The sequence below is a fragment of the Salvelinus fontinalis genome, chromosome 6 (genome assembly GCF_029448725.1).
Source record: "Salvelinus fontinalis isolate EN_2023a chromosome 6, ASM2944872v1, whole genome shotgun sequence".
In the NCBI taxonomy this organism is placed as follows: domain Eukaryota; kingdom Metazoa; phylum Chordata; class Actinopteri; order Salmoniformes; family Salmonidae; genus Salvelinus; species Salvelinus fontinalis.
In genome coordinates this window covers 9,540,941-9,561,651 of record NC_074670.1, presented here as the reverse complement: position 1 = coordinate 9,561,651, position 20,711 = coordinate 9,540,941, and the positions used below count along the sequence as shown (strand labels likewise).

General features: G+C 41.9%; 1 protein-coding gene across 14 annotated transcripts; it reads left to right on the top strand.

The window, feature by feature from the left end:
* Positions 1 to 7,457: 7,457 nt before the first annotated feature.
* LOC129856973 (gastrula zinc finger protein XlCGF57.1-like) lies at positions 7,458 to 20,504 on the top strand. Of its 14 annotated transcripts, XM_055924797.1 has the most exons (7): positions 7,459 to 7,659; positions 8,905 to 9,284; positions 9,393 to 9,468; positions 9,713 to 12,487; positions 16,258 to 17,342; positions 17,507 to 17,534; positions 18,411 to 20,504. In XM_055924797.1, exons 2-4 carry the CDS (start codon positions 8,937 to 8,939, stop codon positions 11,095 to 11,097), a joined length of 1,809 nt encoding a protein of 602 aa, XP_055780772.1. In that variant the 5' UTR covers positions 7,459 to 7,659; positions 8,905 to 8,936; the 3' UTR covers positions 11,098 to 12,487; positions 16,258 to 17,342; positions 17,507 to 17,534; positions 18,411 to 20,504. The 14 variants fall into 14 exon arrangements, 6 of the variants coding, with proteins under 6 accessions (XP_055780769.1, XP_055780772.1, XP_055780774.1 ...); XM_055924794.1 differs by having other exon boundaries at positions 7,458 to 7,577; positions 16,258 to 17,534; XM_055924799.1 differs by lacking the exon at positions 17,507 to 17,534 and having other exon boundaries at positions 18,690 to 20,504.
* The last annotated feature ends 207 nt before the right edge of the window (positions 20,505 to 20,711 follow it).

The following is a 20,711-nucleotide window of genomic DNA, read 5'->3' as shown; positions in this document are numbered from 1 at the left end:
GGATCTCCAAACCCTCCCACAAAGGACTCCGGTAGGATAATCTTGTGCTTCCTTGACATGAGGATGCGAGGACACTCTTCAGTTCTACTAACATATTGACACTCGACCACTTATCGGTTTCTGGGTCACGGAGGATTCGAGGAGAGGACAACCTTTTTTGCCCAAATGAGAACATCCCCTAATCTCTGAAATCCCAGACCTAGGGCAACAAGGCTGTGGGTTGTAGGTCTTGTAGTTGAAGAAGCTGACACAATGTGCCATCAGTGCAATAGACTAAAATAAAAAATGTATATATATTGGTGTGCCAGTTAAAGGGTTATTAATGATGCAAGGTGATCAGTCAGTCTCGACTTGCCTTTAAAGTCGGCTGCAATATCGAACGCGCTCATTTATAACTAACTCAAAATAGTTCATTTATGTCGTTTTCAATGAGGGGGTTCGATTAATCTTGCCCAGGCAATCGTGTAGTCGTGTTTTGCACCTGCTGAAAGTAGATTGCATTCGATTTGGAACCGAGCTGCCTCGGCGTGAGACCACTGATTAACAAAAAGGAAGAGGAAGGCACAACTCGCAGAAACTCGGTCTCTCTCCAGCAGGTGGCGTTTGTTCATTGTTTCAACGAACAAGTAAGGAGTTTAGATGAGAGTGTAGAACCGGTGCCTCCCACTTCTCTTTCTATTCTGGTTAGAAACAGTTTGCGCTGTTCTGTGAAGGGAGTAGCACACAGCGTTGTACGAGATCTTCAGTTTCTTGGCAATTTCTCGCATGGAATAGCCTTCATTTCTCAGAACAAGAATAGACTGACGAATTTCAGTGGAAAGTTATTTGTTTCTGGCCATTTTGAGTCTGTAATCGAACCCACAATTGCTGATGTTCCAGATACTCAACTAGTCTAAAGAAGGCCAGTTTCATTGCTTCTTTAATTAAAACAACATTTTTCAGCTGTGCTAACATAATTGCAAAAGGGTTTTCTAATGATCAATTAGCCTTTTAAAATGAGAAACTTGGATTAGCTAACACAACATGCCATTGGAACACAGGAGTGGTGGATGCTGATAATGGGCCTCTGTACACCTATGTAGATATTCCATTAAAAATCAGCCGTTTCCAGCTACAATAGTCATTTACAACATTAACAATGTATACACTGTATTTCAGATCAATTTGTTGTTATTTTAATGGACAAAAAAAATAGTTTTTCTTTCAAAAACAAGGACATTTCGAAGTGACCCCAAACTTTTGAACGGTAGAGTATATTTAACAGATGTTATTGCGGGTGTAGCGAAATGCTTGTTTTCCGAGCTCCAACAGTGAATTAATATCTAACAATTCACAACAATGCACAAATCTAAAAGTAAAAGAATGGAATTAAGAAATATATAAATATTAGCACGAGAATACAGTATATACATATGAGATGAGTAAAGCAGTATGTAAACATTATTAAGGTGACAAGTGTTCCATTATTAAGGTGACAAGTGTTCCATTATTAAAGTGGCCAGTGATTCCATGTCTATGTATTTAGGGCAGCAGCCTCTAAGGTGCAGGGTTGAGTAGTCGGGTGGTAGCCGGCTAGTGATGGCTATTTAACAGTATGCATAGAGATGCTTGGGAATATGGTCTATGGGGTATATCTGACCTCCATCATCTAGGACATGACAATGGTTAATCAAATCTCCCCATTTCTGAAGAAAAAAAATGGACAGTTTTGCAGGCCTTCTCATACAGCTGTAGCTGAATATCAAGACCTTTCTTGAGTTGGGCTCTGGGATGGTGCAACTGTTGAGAATCTGAGTCTATGGTTGTTGTGGGGGAAAGGGGTTGAGTGTGTATGCGTGTGTAAGCGTGTGTGTATCCCACAACTGTTGCGAGGGAGTAAAAGATGTTAGGGACAATATAGGAAGATTCACAATAGTTGTTTGCTAATATAATAATTGCTTGCCATAATGTAATTTTGGTAATGGCGAGACTGGTGAGAGTTAAAAATCCTTTGCATAAATTGCCTACATTACTACAAACATTAACAGCTAATTATATATAATATAAATCGAGGTGAGGGCGATGGAAATGCATTTGGCGGTTGATCTGCTTCTGTTCTGTGGGTGGCACTGTGTGCTCTTTTCGAAGGATGGGTCCCGGTTTCTCCGGGGCTATGTGATCCGGGGGGTCGAGGGTGGTCTGCCGGGCATTGGGATGACAACCCAACTCAGGATGAGGAGGGATTTTAGCGGGTGGAATAGGGGGGACCAATTGGAGGTTTACTTAGTAGCAATGCAAATATCATGGTACACCTATATAGACACTCAATCATCATGTTTCGTTTGCAAACATATATTTTGATTAATAGAATTTAAACGTGTGTCTTGTTATGGTAAGTGGTGAAATAAGTACAGCCAGTTATAGTTGCAATGGCTTAGCAGATAATAAGAAAAGATTATCAGAATTTACCTGGCTAAAAGAGAAGGAATATAGTATCTATTGTTTACAGGAAACTCATTCAACAATTTTAGATGAAGTTTTGTGGAAAAAGGACTGGGGGGGTGAAATATATTTCTCCCATGGGCAAAGAAATTCAAAAGGGTTGATATTAACTAACAGTAATTTTGATCCAAATGTGCAAATTGTCCAAACAGATCATCAAGGTAGATGGATTATTTTAAATATGTTATTGGACAATAAACAGATATGACTTATTAACCTATACGGTACAAATAATGATGATCTAAGCTTCTTTGAAAATATATATAAGAATTTATCACTCTACAAGCAACACTAGACTCTATTGTTATGGTGGGGGATTTTAATAAGGTTTTAAATACCTCTATGGACCGTAAAGGAAATCACACTATCACCCTCAGGCACTTAAGGAAATCATGAATGTCATGGATATGTTGGAATTAGTGGATATACAGAGGCTTAAATACCCTGACCTAGTGAGTTATACATGGAGGAGGCTTAATCAAGCTAGTCGTCTAGATTACTTTCTTATGTCATTCTCTCTGGCACCAAAAGTTTAAAAAGTGTTCATGGGGACAGAATGCGGTCAGATCATCACATAATTGGCATACATACTACACTTACAGAATTTCCACGTGGGCGAGGATATTGGAAATGTAATCAAAGCCTACTAGATGATAACTTGTTTATAACTAGGACATAAAAATGTATAACTAACTGTTTCCGACATAAAATAGAGTTGAAGTTTGCATACATACGTACATCGGTTGGGACATCTACTTTGTGCATGACACAATTTTTCCAACAATTGTTTACAGACAGATTATTTCACGTATAACTCACTGTATCACAATTCCAGTGGGTCAAAAGTTTACATACACTAAGTTGACTGCCTTTAAACAGCTTTAAAAATTCCAGAAAATTATGTTATGGCTTTAGAAGCTTCTGATAGGCCAATTGACATCCTTTAAGTCAATTGGAGGTGTACCTGTAGATGTATTTCAGGGCCTACCTTCAAACTCAGTGCCTCTTTGCTTGACATCATGGGAAAATTAAAACAAATCAGCCAAGACCTCGGAAAAAAATTGTAGACCTCCACAAGTCTGGGTCATCCTTGGGAGCAATTTCCAAACACCTGAAGGTACCACATTCATCTGTTCAAACAATACTATGCAAGTATAAACACCATGGGACCACGCAGCCGTCATACCGCTCAGGAAGGAGACGCATTCTGTCTCCTAGAGATAAACGTGCTTTGGTGCGAAAAGTGCAAATCAATCGCCGAACTACAGCAAAGGACCTTGTAAAGATGCTGGAGGAAACAGGTACAAAAGTATCTATATCCACAGTAAAACGAGTCCTATATCGACATAACCTGAAAGGCCGCTCAGCAAGGAAGAAGCCACTGCTCCAAAACCGCCATAAAAAAGCCAGACTACGGTTTGCAACTGCACATGGGGACAAATATCGTACTTTTTGGAGAAATGTCCTCTGGTCTGATGAAACAAAAATAGAACTGTTTGGCTATATTGACCATCGTTATGTTTGGAGGAAAAGAGGGAGGCTTGCAAGCCGAAGAACACCATCCCAACCATGAAGCACAGGGGTGGCAGCATCATGTTGTGGGGGAGCTTTGCTGCAGGAGGGACTGGTGCACTTCACAAAATAGATGGCATCATGAGGGAGGAAAATTATGTGGATATATTGAAGCAACATCTCAAGACATCAGTCAGGACGTTAAAGCTTGGTCGCAAATGGGTCTTCCAAATTGACAATGACCCCAAGCATTCTTCCAAAGTTGTGGCAAAATGGCTTAAGGACAACAAAGTAAAGGTATTGGAGTGGCCATCACAAAGCCCTGACCTAATCCCATAGAAAATGTGTGGGCAGAACTGAAAAAGCGTGTGCTAGCAAGGAGGCCTACAAACCTGACTCAGTTACACCAGCTCTGTCAGGAGTGATGGGCCAAAATGCAGCCAACTTATTGTGGGAAGCTTGTGGAAGGCTACCCCAAACGTTTGACTGAAGTTAAACAATTTAAAGGCTATGCTACCAAATACTAATTGAATGTATGTAAACTTCTGACCCACTGGGAATGTGATGAAAGAAATAAAAGCTGAAATAATCATTCTCTACTACTATTCTGACATTTTACATTCTTAAAATAAAGTGGTGATCCTAACTGACCTAAGACAGGAAATGTTTAATAGGATTACATTTCCAGAATTGTGAAAAACAGAGTTTAAATGTATTTGGCTAAAGTGTATGTAAACTTCAACTTCAACTGTAAATGGATATATATATTTACCCCCAAAATATATGGTGCAGACAATTACATTGATGGAAGCAACAATCTATCTGCAATATTAAAGCTGATACATCCCTTAAAATAAAACAGTCTTGAGATAGAAGCTGTTTTTCAGTCTCTTGGTACCAGCTTTGATGCGCCTGTACTGACCTCGCCCTCTGGATGATAGCTGGGTGAACAGGCCGTGGCTCGGGTGGTTGATGTCCTTTGATATTTTTGTCCTTCCTGCGTTATCGGGTGCTGTAGGTGTCCAAACCTGGCAGTTTGCCACGGTGATGTGTTGGGCAGAACGTACCACACTCTGGAGAGCCCTGCGGTTTAGGGTGGTGCAGTTGCCGTACAGGTGGTGATACAGCCCGACAGGATGCTCTCATTTGTGCATCTGGAAAGGTTTCTATTGGTCTTAGGGGCCATGCTGAATTTCTTCAGCCTCCTGAGTTTGAAGAGGCGCTGTTGCCCCTTCTTCGTCACACTGTCTGTGTGGGTGGACCATTTCAGAATGTTAGTGATGTGTACGCCGGGGAACTTGGAGCTTTCCACCTTCTCCACTGCTGTCCCGTCGATGTGGAGCGGAGTGTGCTCCCTCTGCTGTATCCTGAAGTACACGATCAGCTTCTTCGTTTTGTTGACAATGAGGGAGAGGTTATTTTCCTGGCACCACTCCGCCAGGGCCCTCACCTCCCTGTCGGATGTCTCATCATTGTTGGCAATCAGGCATACTACTGTTGTGTCATATGCAAACTTGATGATTGAGTTGGAGGCGCAGTCATGAGTGAACAGCGAGAACAGGAGGGGGCTGAGCATGCACCCTTGTGGGGCCCCTGTGTTGCGGATCAGCGAAGTGGAAGTGTTGTTTCCTTCCTTCACCACCTGGGGGCAGCCTGTCATGAAGTCCTGGACCCAGTTGCACAGGGCGGGGTTCAGACCTAGGGCCCCGAGCTTAATGATGAGCTTTGACGCTACTATGCTGTTGAAGGCTGAGCTATAGACAATGAACAGCATTCTGACGTAGGGGCAGTGCGATGGCGAATGCATCCTCTGTGGATCTATTGGGGCGGTAAGCACGTTGAAGTGGGTCTAGGGTGACAGGTAAGGTAGAGGTGATATGATCATTAACTAGCCTCTCAAGCACTTCATGAAGACAGAAGTGAGTGCTATGGGCGATAGTCATTTAGTTCAGTTATCTTTGCTTTCATGGTGGACATTTTGACGCAAGTGGGGACAGCAGACTTGGATAGGGAGAGATTGAACATGTCTGTAACCCAATTCGCCCTTCCACTCCTTCTAAACAACGCCATTTTTAAAAATTTGGCAAAGGATAAAATCTACAAAACTTAGTCCACTCTGTTTGTAACAGATTCTAGTGTTCTCCCATCACCATTTTTGGTAGTGAGTGGAAACGCTAACCGGATGCTTCACATGTTTTTTATTTATTTTACCGTTATTTTACCAGGTAAGTTGACTGAGAACACGTTCTCATTTGCAGCAACGACCTGGGGAATAGTTACAGGGGAGAGGAGGGGGATGAATGAGCCAATTGTAAACTGGGGATTATTAGGTGACCATGATGGTTTGAGGGCCAGATTGGGAATTTAGCCAGGACACCGGGGTTAACACCCCTACTCTTACGATAAGTGCCATGGGATCTTTAATGACCTCAGAGAGTCAGGACACCCGTTTAACGTCCCATCCGAAAGACTGCACCCTACACAGGGCAGTGTCCCCAATCACTGCCCTGGGGCATTGGGATATTTTTTTAGACCAGAGGAAAGAGTGCCTCCTACTGGCCCTCCAACACCACTTCCAGCAGCATCTGGTCTCCCATCCAAGGACTGACCAGGACCAACCCTGCTTAGCTTCAGAAGCAAGCCAGCAGTGGTATGCAGGGTGGTATGCTGCTGGCTATGTATGCATCCTGTTGAAATATCTTGCTGATTATTCTGTCTGTGCCAATATGGCGCCGCGCATTTCAAATTCAAATACGCCATCGGGAGTTTTCCTTAGGGATAGGTGGATGACGTCAGCGCTATTGCTATCTATTAACGCTGTCTATGCTTCAATGAGAGGGGGCAGTCTTTCTCCCTGGGTAAAGCGGTGGTTTGAAAATATGTTGTTGACTTTGATGCTCGTGCCCCTCTTCACCACAACGACTTCAATTATGGGAGTCTCAGACCAAAGTACATAGCGAACGACAGAGCAGCGGAAGAATTTTGTGCAAGTCATCAGGCTCATTCTTTTTTTTCTCAGTGGTCAGGCTAGACCCCTGGGCTTCTTCACACCATATTTGGTGTGAAGTGGAAATTCTAACCGGATGCTTCAGATTTACACATCCGGTGAAACATCTGGTTCCTTGTTCTATGGTTTCCACTAGTTACCAAATCCAAAGGGTCAAAATTTGTTTAGAAATAAGGTTAGCACTGTGGTTACGGTTTAAAACCATTTTTTTATTATTATTTTTTATTTTAGAAATTGTAGAATAGATTCCAAGTGGCACAGTTGGTAGAGCATTGTGCTTGTAACGTCAGAGTTGTGCATTCGATTCCCACGGGGGAACAGTACAAAAATGTATGCATTCACTACTGTATAGGAGTGTCTGCTAAATTAGGTATAATGTAAAAAAAAAAAAAAAAAAAGAAGAAGAAAAAGAAAAAAGGCGGGGTTTATGACTTTGTGGCTGTGGTAACTAGTGACGACCTTGTTCTATGTGGTGGAACGTTGCGGACATAGACCAGGAAGTGCAGCGTTTTAAGGCGTCAACAAAGGAAAGCGAAGCTGTGTGCCATTCTGTCGTTGAGCATTTACAAGATACAAAGTAATTGGCCTTCGTTGTGTTGTTCTCGTTTACAAAGACTATGCTACTAGCAGCTCAAATCAGTAGCTAGTTGTCTGCAACAGTAAGTAGAGTTTGCTGCCTGTAATATAATCCTATAACGAGCTATGCTATGTCTGAGGGAGGGGGTTGGTAGCAACATGAATGCTAATGTCATATTGAGGGTTAGCTGACAACGTCACGAAAAGGATGCGCATGCTTCAATGTGGCATAATTCCATGTGTTGTGATTCTGGATAGCCAAATAGCTAACAACAATGACAAGAAGCTGCCGTGTGGGGAATCGTTAATGGCTCGTTTCATATCGTTTTATCTTGTTCTTGATACCATGTCGTGTTTTGGGGTGTTTTTATTGTTGCCACGTCATCTATGCTATTATGGCTCAAATTCGCTAGCTAGTTAACCAATAAATGTAACGATGTATTTGAGAGACAAGTTCTCATTGTGCAAATGTATTTATGTTTTCAATAAACATTGGAGACGAAATATAGTTTACATGTTGTCAGCAATTTAAGACAACCCCGTCTGTTTTGCCTTAGTTGTACAGGCGTCGGTTTTGTTGCTTAACAACCAACCCGTCTATAGGCCTATTATTACTGGTAGGTTGACTGTTAAAAACGTATGCATTTACGTTGATTGTTCATACAGACTTGTGGTTTTACAAATTACCCGATTGTTCAAATCAAATTTTATTGGTCACATACACATGGTTAGCAGATGTTATTGCGAGTGTAGCGAAATGCTTGTTCTTCTAGTTCTGACAGTGCAGCAATATCTAACAAGTAATAAATATCAAACAATTCCACAACAAAAACCTAATACACACACATTTAAGTAAATTAATGAAATAAGAATGTATAAATATATGGATGAGCAATGTCAGAGCGGCATAAGCTAAGATGCAATAGATGGTATAGAATACAGTATATACACATGAGATGAGTAATGCAAGATATGTAAACATTGTTAAAGTAGCATTACTAAAGTGACTAGTGTTCCATTTAATAAAGTGACCAATGATTTGAAGTCTGTATATGGCAGCCTATCTGTGCTTGTGATTGCTGTTTAACAGTCTGATGGCCTTGAGATAGAAGCTGTTTTTCAGTCTCGGTCCCAGCTTTGATGCACCTGTACTGACCTTGCATTCTGGATGATAGCGGGGTGAACATGCAGTGGCTCGGGTGGTTGTTGTCCTTGATGATCTTTTTGGCCTTCCTATGACTTAGTGTTGCATGGTTTATTAATATGATCACTGCTTGGTATAGCTCTCTAAGGGTGATGCTCAATAAAACCTGATCTTTTCCCCACAGAATTCAAATGAAGAAGCACTCCAGTCAACAAGATGAAGAACAAACCTGGGAAAAAGCAACACAACAAAACCAAGCGGACTAAACACCATCGAGACCCCATCAAAACAGAGTGTGGAACACAGTCAGATGATGCTTATTGCAATAGAGAAGAACCAGACATTAGCCAATCACCCTACATTACTAAAGGGGTTTGTATCAGCTCCATCCAAATCAAAGAGGAACCAACAGACTTTGAACAGCAGGGAATGGGAGAGGAACAAAACCGTTCTGTTCCTTCCTTCCAGAAGAAGGACATCAAACATCAAAATACATCCAGTCCTATGACCGGATGTAGCCAGATATCACGGAGTCCTATGGTGATGCTAACAAGATTGTCTAATGTAAGAAGAGTTAGTGGTCTTTCCCAACATGTGACAGTTAGTAACTAGACAATAGTATTTAGACTTTTGGTTCATGCATACTGTTTCTTCATCTTTCTAATCCATAAGGTGGTGGTTAAGACTCTTCTGCGAGACACTAAAGTGTGTTTGGTGAAGGAGGAAAACCCAGATGTGCCCGATGGAGGTAAGGCATAGTTCATACATCCAGTCCACCCTCAACACTGCATTTGAAATGGATGATGGGATTACTTGAACATCACTTGAACATTAATTTAGCAAACTTTGAAATTAATATTTAGCAGAGATATTTCACTCAAGCGTTTTGTTGAATGAGGAAATGTAGGAAAACACAACTATGTTCTGTCCCATCTATCTCTTCTCACTCTTTCTACCTTCTTTCCACTGCTCTGTCCCTCCCTCTCCCTCAGTCTCTTCTCCTCAGTTCTTTCCTTGTCCACACTGCACCATCTCCTTCACTGACTGTTACTTCCTGGAGAACCACATGAAGACTAAACACCAGAAGCAGTACCTGGCTTTGTTCAAAGGCCATGTCTCAACGAGTAAAACCGTGTATGCCCCCACACACAGCTGTCCCCACTGTAGCTGCATGTTTCATACCCCACGGCAGCTACACGTCCACACCCGTCAGGCCCACCCCTCTCCCTCTCTGAGAAAACTCCACCCCTGCCCCTATTGTGCCCGCAGCTTCCAGTACATAGCCAGACTGCATACTCACTGCAAGGTTTGGCATAAAATGGCTGTCGCTTTCACAGATGGGTACCTCAGTTGCGCTGACTGTGGAAAGAGTTTCAAGAATTGCTGGGGACTGGGGCCTCACCAGTGTCACAAGCCTGAGGACACTAAGCCTGAGAATGGCCCTGTCTGTCTGAACATTGGCATGCCATGCTCAGAGTGTGGTAAAAGCTGCTCTAGTCCTCAGAATCTGCGCATTCACATGCGCACACACACTGGCGAGAAGCCTTACGTCTGTAAGGAGTGTGGCAAGAGCTTCTCAGAAGCCAGCAGTCATTGCAAACACATGATGATACACTCGGGTGTCAAGCCATTCAAATGCCAAGACTGCGGAAAGGATTTTGCCCGGATGTGGCACCTCCGAGTTCACATGACCGTTCACTCTGGCGAGAAGCCTTTATCCTGCCCCAAATGTGACAGGCGGTTTGCATACAGTGATTCTTTGAAGCTTCACCTGCGCACACACTCAGGGGAGAGACCTTTCAAATGTACTGTGTGTGGTAAAGATTTTGCAGATAAAGGTTATCTTAAGTTGCATCTGAAGATCCACAGCAATGAAAGAAACTACCATTGTGGGGTTTGTGGGCTGAAGTTCATAAACATTGCTGCGTTGAAAACCCACCAGCGCACACACACTGGGGAGAGGCCTTTCCATTGCACAGTGTGTGACAAGACATTTTTCCGACACGCACACCTGAAGAACCACCAGCGCACTCACACAGGTGAGAAACCATACACCTGTACTGAGTGCGGCAAAAGCTTCACTCAGTCTGGAGATCTCACAAAACACATACGCACCCACACTGGAGAGAAGCCGTATGAATGTTCTGTCTGCCATGGCTGCTATACCTCTTCAGGGGATCTGGGCAAACATATGAGGATCCACAATGGTTCACGGCCATATCACTGCCAGGAGTGTGACAAAAGCTTCCGCATGGTCGGCCACCTTAAAACTCACATGAGGACCCACACTGGTGAGAGACCGTACTCCTGCCCCCGCTGCCATCGTACTTTTGCTCGCGCCCACCACCTCTCTGGTCACCTGCCTAGATGTTGCTGAATGATTAGATTATTTATATACAGTCAACTCTTTTACTCTTGTTGTAGTTATTTATTAAGGGAACAGTGATGTACAGAATATGGTTTTGTGCCCTACTCTGTTGTGGTAATGCCAATAAATGGTAATGTCAATAAAGGCCTCTATAGTCTGTGAAAGATGGCACGCCTGTTGTCTGGTTCTGATGTATTTTGTGTATGTTTTTTCTTTGAGCTGAAATTAGAGAGCCATATCACATACATTTCAATCTCCCAGTATTCTATTGGTAAACCATCATTGGCCTGCACTGGCTCGTTTTGATATTATACCATGTTGTACATTTCATATTACAATACGCAAGCTATTGAAGAGGATTGATTCAATAATTTAGGCTATTTGTCTTTGAAATCCCAGACCTAGGGCAACATTGTCAGTGTGGGAGTCAACCTGTCTTCCTATGGAGAATCAGGACAGTAAATAAAAGGGTATGCTCTATCCTCTTTACAACAGGTGCTTAATCCATTCAAAACTATCTTCTTGCTAATACAAAGACAACAATTAGTTCTTGATTGTGACCTTTATTTAATAGGAAAGTCAGTTAAGAACAATTTCTTATTTACAATGACGGCCTACTCCGGCCAAACCCGGATGACGCTGGGCCAATTGTTCTCTGCCCTATAGGACTCCCAATCACAGCCGGATGTGATACAGCCTGGATTCGAATCAGGTACTATAGTGATGCCTCTTGCACTGAGATGCAGTGCCTTAGACTGCTGCGCCACTCGGAGTCAGAACTGGCATAGCTACAAAAATTGCTGATACAAAACTGATACTTTTGGTGAGAATTAATATTTATTTAAGAATTTATGCACATAATCCAGGGGTCATTGCTTGATTGGTCAGGTACCGTGAATTATTAACGCAGGAATGGAAACGCTTGTCTATTATGATGACAAGATAGTCAAGTGACCGCTCTAACAATGGAAAGTTCTCCCTCAATTATGGAAGACAGGTGGGACCATTCTAGCCAATGAGAGGGCAGATATATTTGGGCACAACAGGCAGTACTTTACATGCTGACCAGACCGGACACGTCGCGTGCGCAAGCATCGCAAAATAAATTTAGAAATCCATATCTTTTAATTATTGCACTCACACTGCTCGCACGCCAACGAGCGTCTCTGACGCTAGGGGCTAAAATATAAGTCATTCCCATTTCTTTGTTATACCCACGTGGGTGACTGAAATAAGAACTTTGTTGCTGGTAGTCGTGGTAATACAATGAAAGTTTAGATGGATCGCCATATAAATTCAAAGATGAAAAAGGCTGGAAGGAGGAGAGATGACTAAATGATTCAATTGGCCGTTTTATGTGTGGATTAATTGTCGGAGTAGAGGTCCTTGTGCATTTCAGGTAAAATAACAACTCAATGTTTATATCCCAGGACAAATTAGCTAGCAACAGCAAGCTAGCTAAATAGGACAAATTAACGTTAGCTAGCAAGTACAAGCTAGCTAGCTAAATTGCCATACATGTTTAATGCTTTTCGACCTGTCCCCAAATTAATGTAATTGGTTCAGAGTTTGTTTTGATATTTTAACCTGCGTGTCGTGATCGCGTTTGGTGTGGGGGGGCAAAATACATTTATGCACGATGGCGCACGCGCGCAGCTGGTTTGGGTTCCGTGTTGAGTCGTTTTTCTCCTAGTTGCCGTAATGCAACGTGCATCCACTTATATCCGTACATTTGTAACAACCTAAACATTACGAAACTTCTATTTGATAAAAAAAAGCCTAACGTAATTCGACACTCTCATAGACCTCCATACAACAAAACAATTATCTCGCGGACAGATTTTAACGAGTAAAGCCTCTCGCTTCGCCTCTTCCTCTGTAAGGAAACGCATAATTCTTCCGGTGTAGCTAAACTTTATGTTCTATTTGTGAGTATTTGAAAGAGAAACAGAAAAGTGTTCCTCTCGTGGTTAGTATCTTTACAATCAGTATTTGGTGAGAGATATCTAGTCGTCAAAAGGAGTAAGGTAGCTTACATTATCTACTATCTAGCTAATATTGTTTGCTAACGTTAGCCAGGCGAAGAGAGTCAATTTCTGACCCAGAAAGGTATGCAACCTAGCTAATTTAACTAACCTCCCAATGATGACGTAAAAATGTATTCTGCTATCAAATGCTCCACTCTGTATGTTAAACCTTTTGTTTTGAGAAAATAACACCGAGGTTCTATACTGCCTCTGATAGAGGTATGTCCATGTGACCGTTGTAGTAGAGAGAAACAGTGAAGGTGGCCTAACACCCATAGAACCAAGCGGTCAAACGGGGAAATGGTCCAAATCGGTTTTCCACCATAAAATATGGGAATTTTAGAAACACTTAAAATAAGGGCTGTGTTTCTTGTAGGCTTACCCTGTCATGACTTTTTGATAACCATGTACATCTCTCTTGGACAAGGTTACTTTTATCAATATATTCAGCTCTATTTACTCAGATCCAAAAATGCTAATTAGCATCAAAGTAGACATGCAAGACTACAAATTTAATTTTGGATGGGGTAAATATAGGCGAATATATTGAAAAGTCACCTTGTCCTAGAGAGATTCACACGGTTATCAAAAAGTCACGCCAGGGTAAGCCTACACGAAACAAACCCCATATTTTAAGTGTTTCTAAAATCCCTATGGGAAAAACAATTGGAACCAGTTCCTTGTTTGACTGTTATGTTTCATGGGTATTATGACTCGTACTGTGATGATAGTGTTGTGCAATTAAGGTATGTCGAAGTAAACATACTTCTCCAGTGTTTTGGCTAAGCCAGAATAATTTTTTCCCAACAGCCTAGTATTTTGTTGGCTTTACTCTGTACTATCAATCTTGCTAGTTTTTGACCATGACACTCAATTCAGTTCCATTACATTACACCTGAGCCATATGTATACACAGTGCCTTCAGAAAGTATTCATACCCCTTGACTTATTTTACATTTATTGCGTTACAGCCTGAATTGAAAATGGATTCAATATATTTATTTTCCTCACCCACCAATACACGCAATACCTTAAAATGACAAAGTGAAAATGTGTTTTTAGAAATTGTTGTAAATGTATTTAAATCTTACTGCAGAAATATCTCATTTACATAAGTATTCACTTCCCTAAGTCAGTACTTTGTAGAAGCACCTTTGGCAGTGATTACAGCTGTGAGTCTTTTTGGGTAAGCCTCTGAGCGCTTTGCATACCTGGATTGAATATTATTTGCCCATTATTCATAAAGGTTCATTATTTTTCAATGCTAGACATTTTCAAATCTTGCCATAGATTTTCAAAACTAATTAGGCCACTCCGGAACATTCAATGTCGTCTTGGTAAGCAACTCCAGTGTAGATTAGGCCTTGTGTTTTAGGTTATTGTCCTGCTGAAAGATACATTGGTCTCCTAATGTCTGTTAGAAAGCCGTCTGAACCAGGTTCTCCTCTAGGATTTTACCTGTGCTTATAGCTGTATTCTGTTTTCTTATTATCCCCCCCAAAAATCCCTAGTCCTTGCCGATGACAGGCATACCCATAACATGATGCAGCCACCACCATGCTTGAAAATATGGAGTGGTACTCACGTGATGTGTTGTGTTGGATTTGTCCAAAATGCTTTCTATTCAGGACAAAAAGTATATTTCTTTGTCACATTTTTTGCAGTATTACTTACGTGCCTTGTTGCGAACAGGGTGCATGTTTTGGAATATTTTTATTCTGTACAGGCTTCATTCTTTTCACTCTGTCATTTAGGTTAGTATTGTGGAGTAACTACAATGTTGTTGATCCATCCATTAAACTCAGTAGCTGTTTTAAAGTCATTGGCCTCATGGTGAAATCCCTGAGCAGCTTCCTTCCTCTCTGGCAACTGAGTTTGGAAGAACGCCGGTATCTTTGTATCGACTGGGTCTATTGATACACCTTCCAAAGCCTAATTAATAACTTCACCATGCTCAAAGGGATATTCAGCATCTGCTTTTATTATTTGTACACGTCTACCAATCGGTGCCCTTCTTAGCGAGGCATTCGAAAAGCTTGCTGGTCCTTGTAGTTGAATCTGTGCTTGAAATTCATTACTCAATTGAGGGACCTTAACAAATAACTGTATGTGTGGTGTACAGAGATGGAGTAATTATTAAAAAATCATGTTAACTACTATTATTGAACACGGAATGAGTCCATGCAACTTATTATGTGATTTGTTAACCATATTTGTACTCCTAAACGTATTTAGGCTTGCAATAACAAAGGGGCTGAATACTTATTGACTCAAGACATTTCAGCTTTTAATTTTTTATTAATAATATCTACAAAACAAATTCCACTTAGACATTATGGGGTATTGTGTGTAGATCAGTGACACAAAATCTCAATTTAAAATTTAGGCTGTAACACAACAAAATGTGGAAAAGGTAAAGGGGTGTGAATACTTTTATGAATGCACTGTATATGGCTCTGCATTACACATAACGAGTAATTGAACTATGGTGTCTTCTCTAAGGGGCAGTTTTTTTAAGAGCACTGATGCTCGGCCTGAACATTTGACACGCATCACTTGTAGTACGGTTTTGGAAGCATAAGGATCTTTCATCTTGGCGAGAAATAATTTTCAAAAAACCAGAGGTTAAAATGATATACCTTTTTATAGGGTTAAGGTTCCCCACACGGCCATATTTCCATGTTACAGCTCTTGTTTACGGAAGACAGTCAACTACCTGTGCTAATTAGCTTACAGTAAGTGTGTATTTTGCGTTTGTGAAATTATTTTGATGTGAGATGAAAGTAGAAGGATTTAAGTTTCTAGAACTATACCGCAATTGAGAATTGATTCACGTTTTGGAGTATTTGGCTGTTTTGGCTTGTAGAGCTAATTTGCCTTATAAACAAGATGTAAGGTTCTTGGACTAAGGAGTAACGTTAGGCTCCTTTTGTCCAATATTGGGCTACTGTCTTGCTAGCTATTTATTCACCCATTGATTAGCTATGTAAAAATGCATGTCGTAACGAAATGCTCTCCTTAGTATGTACCAGCCTGTTTGTTTTTCCTTTGTAGTGTTGGATAAGATGATTGTCATGATGATTCCTGACCTGGTGTTTCTGCAAGGGTGATGTTCATTCAAATCAAGTCTTTTTTTCCACAGAATGCAAATGAAGAGGAAGATGTAGACAATAACCAATCGACAAGATTAAGATCAAACCTGGGAAAAAGTAACACAATAAAACCAAGATGACTAGAAGTCATCGAGACCCCATCAAAACAGATTGTGAAACACAGTCAGCTGATGTTGACTCCAGTAGAGAAGATTCAGACATTGGCCAAGCCCACTCTCTCAGCAGTAATGGGTTTACTTTCAACATCATCCAAATCAAAGAGGAGGAAACAGACTTTGAAGTGCATGAAACAAGTGAGGAAGATAATTGAATCAGATCAAATTATCACTTGGATTCTAGAGCACTCCACCAGGATTCTGGAACCATCAAAACCAAGACTGAAACAGATTCTGTTCACATTAGCCAAGGAACGGTAGAAATTAAGACTGAGCATGATTCAGAAATCAGAGTGGTTAAGACAGAAACTCTAGTGTACGCCCCCTCACACAGCTGCCCCCACTGCAGTTGCATGTTCCACACACCACAGCAGCTACTTGTCCACACCTGCCAGGTCGCGAATTCCGACAACATTGTGGATTTTTTGTTGAAGACCCCGTTTCATTCTTTGGAGTCCACAGAAAGGGTGCGAATTAAAACTGAGGGTCGACCTCTGCCTGAAATCAAGTACATAAGGAAGGATGACAAAGTGAGGAGGGCGTTCAATACCAACTGGTATAAAAAATATCAATGGCTAACAGGTAGTCTTTCATCAAGCCGCTTGTATTGCTGGCCTTGTCTGCTCTTTGGAACGTTTGAGCCTTGGCCTAAAGGGGGATTCAGTGACCTGAAGAACATTGACCGTTCAGCTAAACGGCATGACGAATGCCGGGAGCATCTCAACTCCTACGCGAAACTCAAGCTTTTGGGACACCCGAGTCATCATGCCAATCATTCACTCAATGAAGGCCTGCGTATTCAAGCTGCGCAACACAATGAGAAGGTCCGAAGAAACAGGGATGTTCTCAAACGCCTCATTGACAGCATTGCATACTTAGGCTTGCAAGAGTTGGCTTTTATGGGGCACGATGAGACGGAAAGTTCCGCTAACAAAGGCAACTACAGGGAATTGGCACAGGTAATCGCACGGTATGATGCTTGCTCAGCATATGGAATCTTCAACTGTGTTCACTGAAATGTCAAGAACAATTAAGAACGACTTGATAACTGCTATTGCATCATCAATTAAAAGCGACGTTGACGCTGCTCCATTTTTCTCATGGCAAATGGATGAAACTACAGACCATTCGCAGTTGTCTGTCATTGTCAGGTATGTGGATGATCGGGGGTGTGTCCAGGAGCGTTTCTTGGGCTACTTTGATGTGTCAGCTGGGCGAGATGCACAGTCTGTGTTTGATCTAGTGAATTCGGAGATGTCAGAGTTAAACTTTGTGGAGAAACTAGTCACTCAAACATATGATGGCGCTGCTGTAATGGCTTCTGATTTAAATGGTCTGCAAGCAAAAGTAAGAGCTGTAGCTCCGAGCGCCACCTTTGTGCATTGCTATGCACATCCCCTCAACTCCGTATTAAGCCAGAGCGTGAAGTCCATGCCCAAGACCAAGGTTTTCTTTGCCACACTGGGTGGCTTCGCAACTTTTTTTTAAGTCCACCAATAGAATGCTGCTAGAAAAGGCTACTTGTGCAAGTTTGCCAAAAAACGTACCAACACATTGGAATTTCACGTCTAGAGTCGTTAACACAGTGGCAAAAAACTTTGAGCATCTATTGGACACATTCACAAGTATCACAGAGCATCCTAACATAGATGATGACACGATTTTCGATGCAAATGTGTTCAAGACACAGCTGGAAGATTTTCATTTTATTTTTTTACTTCTCACTTTTGAATATATATTTGCTTGCACAGATGTGGTTTTTCACAGTGTGCAACAGAATGCCATGGATGTAGAATTTTGTAAGAGGAGGATTGAGAATCTTATACTCAAGATAGAGGAGCACAAATCTGAAGAAGAATTTAGTGCTAGAAGAATCTCAGCCTCCAGTATTTATGCTGCAGTAGTTTATGTGTCGGGGGGCTAGGGTCAGTTGGTTATACCTGGAATACTTCTCCTGTCTTATCCAGTGTCCTGTGTGAATTTAAGTATGCTCTCTCTAATTCTCTCGTTCTCTCTTTCTCTCTGAGAACCTGAGCCCTAGGACCATACGTCAGGACTACCGGGCATGCTGACACCTTGCTGTCCCCAGTCCGCCCGGCCTTGCTGCTATTCCAGTTTCAACTGTTTCTGCCTGCGGTTACGAAACCCCTACCTGTCCCAGACCTGCTGTTTTCAACTCTTAATGATCGGCTATGAAAAGCCAACTGAGATTTATTCCTGATTATTATTTGACCATGCTTGTCATTTATGAACATTTTGAAAATCTTGGCTCTCTCTAATTTTCTCCTTCTCTCTTTCTCTCGGAGGACCTGAGCCCTAGGACCATACGTCGGGACTACCGGCCGTGGTGACTCCTTGCTGCCCCCAGTCCGCCTGGCCTTGCTGCTATTCCAGTTTCAACTCTTCTGCCTGTGGTTATGGAACCCCTACCTGTCCCAGACCTGCTGTTTTCAACTCTTAATGATCGGCTATGAAAAGCCAACTGAGATTTATTCCTGATTATTATTTGACCATGCTTGTCATTTATGAACATTTTGAAAATCTTGGCTCTCTCTAATTTTCTCCTTCTCTCTTTCTTTCTCTCGGAGGACCTGGGCCCTAGGACCATGCGTCGGGACTGCCGCCCGTGGTGACTCCTTGCTGTCCCCAGTCCGCCTGGCCTTGCTGCTATTCCAGTTTCAGCTGTTCTGCCTGCGGTTATGGAACCGCCACCTGTCCCAGACCTGTTGTTTTTCAACTCTTAATGATCAGCTATGAAAAGCCAACTGAAAATTATTCATGATTATTATTTGACCATGCTTGTCACTTATGAACATTTTTGAACATCTTGGCATAGTTCTGTTATAATCTCCACCCGGCACAGCCAGAAGAGGACTGGCCACCCCTCATAGCCTGGTTCCTCTCTAGGTTTCTTCCTAGGTTTTGGCCTTTCTAGGGAGTTTTTCCTAGCCACCGTGCTTCTACACCTGCATTCTAGCTGTTTGGGGTTTTAGGCTGGGTTTCTGTACAGCACTTCGAGATATTATCTGATGTACGAAGGGCTATATAAAATAAAATTGATTGATTGATTGATTGAGTGCTATATATCATAAGGCTTTGAACATGTCAGATGATCCAGAGTTGAAGGAAGCGAAGGCAGAGCACTCAAGATGTAACGCAGACGTACAAATCACTGTACGATTCAATCCATGACAACATCAAGACACACATAGCCCAGAGGTTCCAAAGCCTGGACAGCAGGAGATACATGGAGTTGTTAGATGATGAGAAATTTGAGTCATTCCGGAGTGAATTCCCTGCAAATGCAATGCAAATGCCTGTCCCAGAGCTATGGGTGTTTTTTCAACATGGAAAAACTGAAAAATGAGCTGCAAGTGTTCTACTGTGGTGAGGAGCTTCAAGGAAACAGTCAAACTGTGTGACAGAATCTTGCATTTCAAGGAGTGTGGATTGAATGAAGTGATGCCTGAGGTGTACCGGCTCATGTGCCTAGTTGCAACTATAGGGGCAACGTCAGCGGGCGTGGAGAGCAGATTCTCTCGTCTGAAGAGGCTGAAAAGCTACACAAGGAACACCATGGGACAAGAGCGACTCAGGAACCTGGCAATCCTATCTATAGAAAGGAGAATTCTTAAATCACTACAGAAGAATCCTCACTGGTATGAGAGGGTCATTGACCAGTTTGCCAACCAGACTATGAGAAGAAGGGACTTTATATTCAAGTTAACATATTAATAAAACATTGTGCTAAGGTTTTTTATTGCATCTATATGTGGAATAGATTGTATATTTACGTAAATAGTATTTTTTTCCCGGCCCAACTGTGTTTTGAATTGGTGTGTTTCCAACACTGATTGAGACTGGATGGTGGAAACTCCCTGAACTACTGCAAGGGAGTATAAGGTCCCATGATGCCAGTGATGTCTTAAAAGCAGCTTGTAGCTCCTGTTTGTAAGCATGTGCACATGTCCACAACCTCTCATTCTTTCTCTGGAGACCTCAACCCTTCTCATCCACTGCAGTCTGCGTTGACTAAAGCTATGTGTCATCGAAAGATGTCAGTTTGTTTGACCTCTGCTGCTGCTGCTAAAGAACATTAAAACTTTGACTATTTTGGTGAATGCCGGTTTTCCTTTTCCAGTTTATATGCCTTTTGGACCCTGCACCCAAAGACTTATTTGAACTGTTAAGTTGAGCATGGTTCTTGATTTTGTGTTGTATTTTGTAGTTATTATGGATCCCCATTAGCTACTCTTCCTGGAGTCCAGGAAAATTTAAGGCACTTATAACAGATGATGGTTGTATATGCCAGACTTACTGGCTGGGGA

Excerpts from the sequence above, each read along its gene's own strand:
- LOC129856973 (XM_055924794.1), top strand. The coding sequence starts at position 8,937 with ATGAAGAACAAACCTGGGAAAAAGCAACACAACAAAACCAAGCGGACT. Across the intron at positions 9,285-9,392 it reads TGCTAACAAGATTGTCTAAT|GTGGTGGTTAAGACTCTTCT; the intron begins GTAAGAAGAGTT and ends CTAATCCATAAG. Across the intron at positions 9,469-9,712 it reads CCCAGATGTGCCCGATGGAG|TCTCTTCTCCTCAGTTCTTT; the intron begins GTAAGGCATAGT and ends CCTCTCCCTCAG.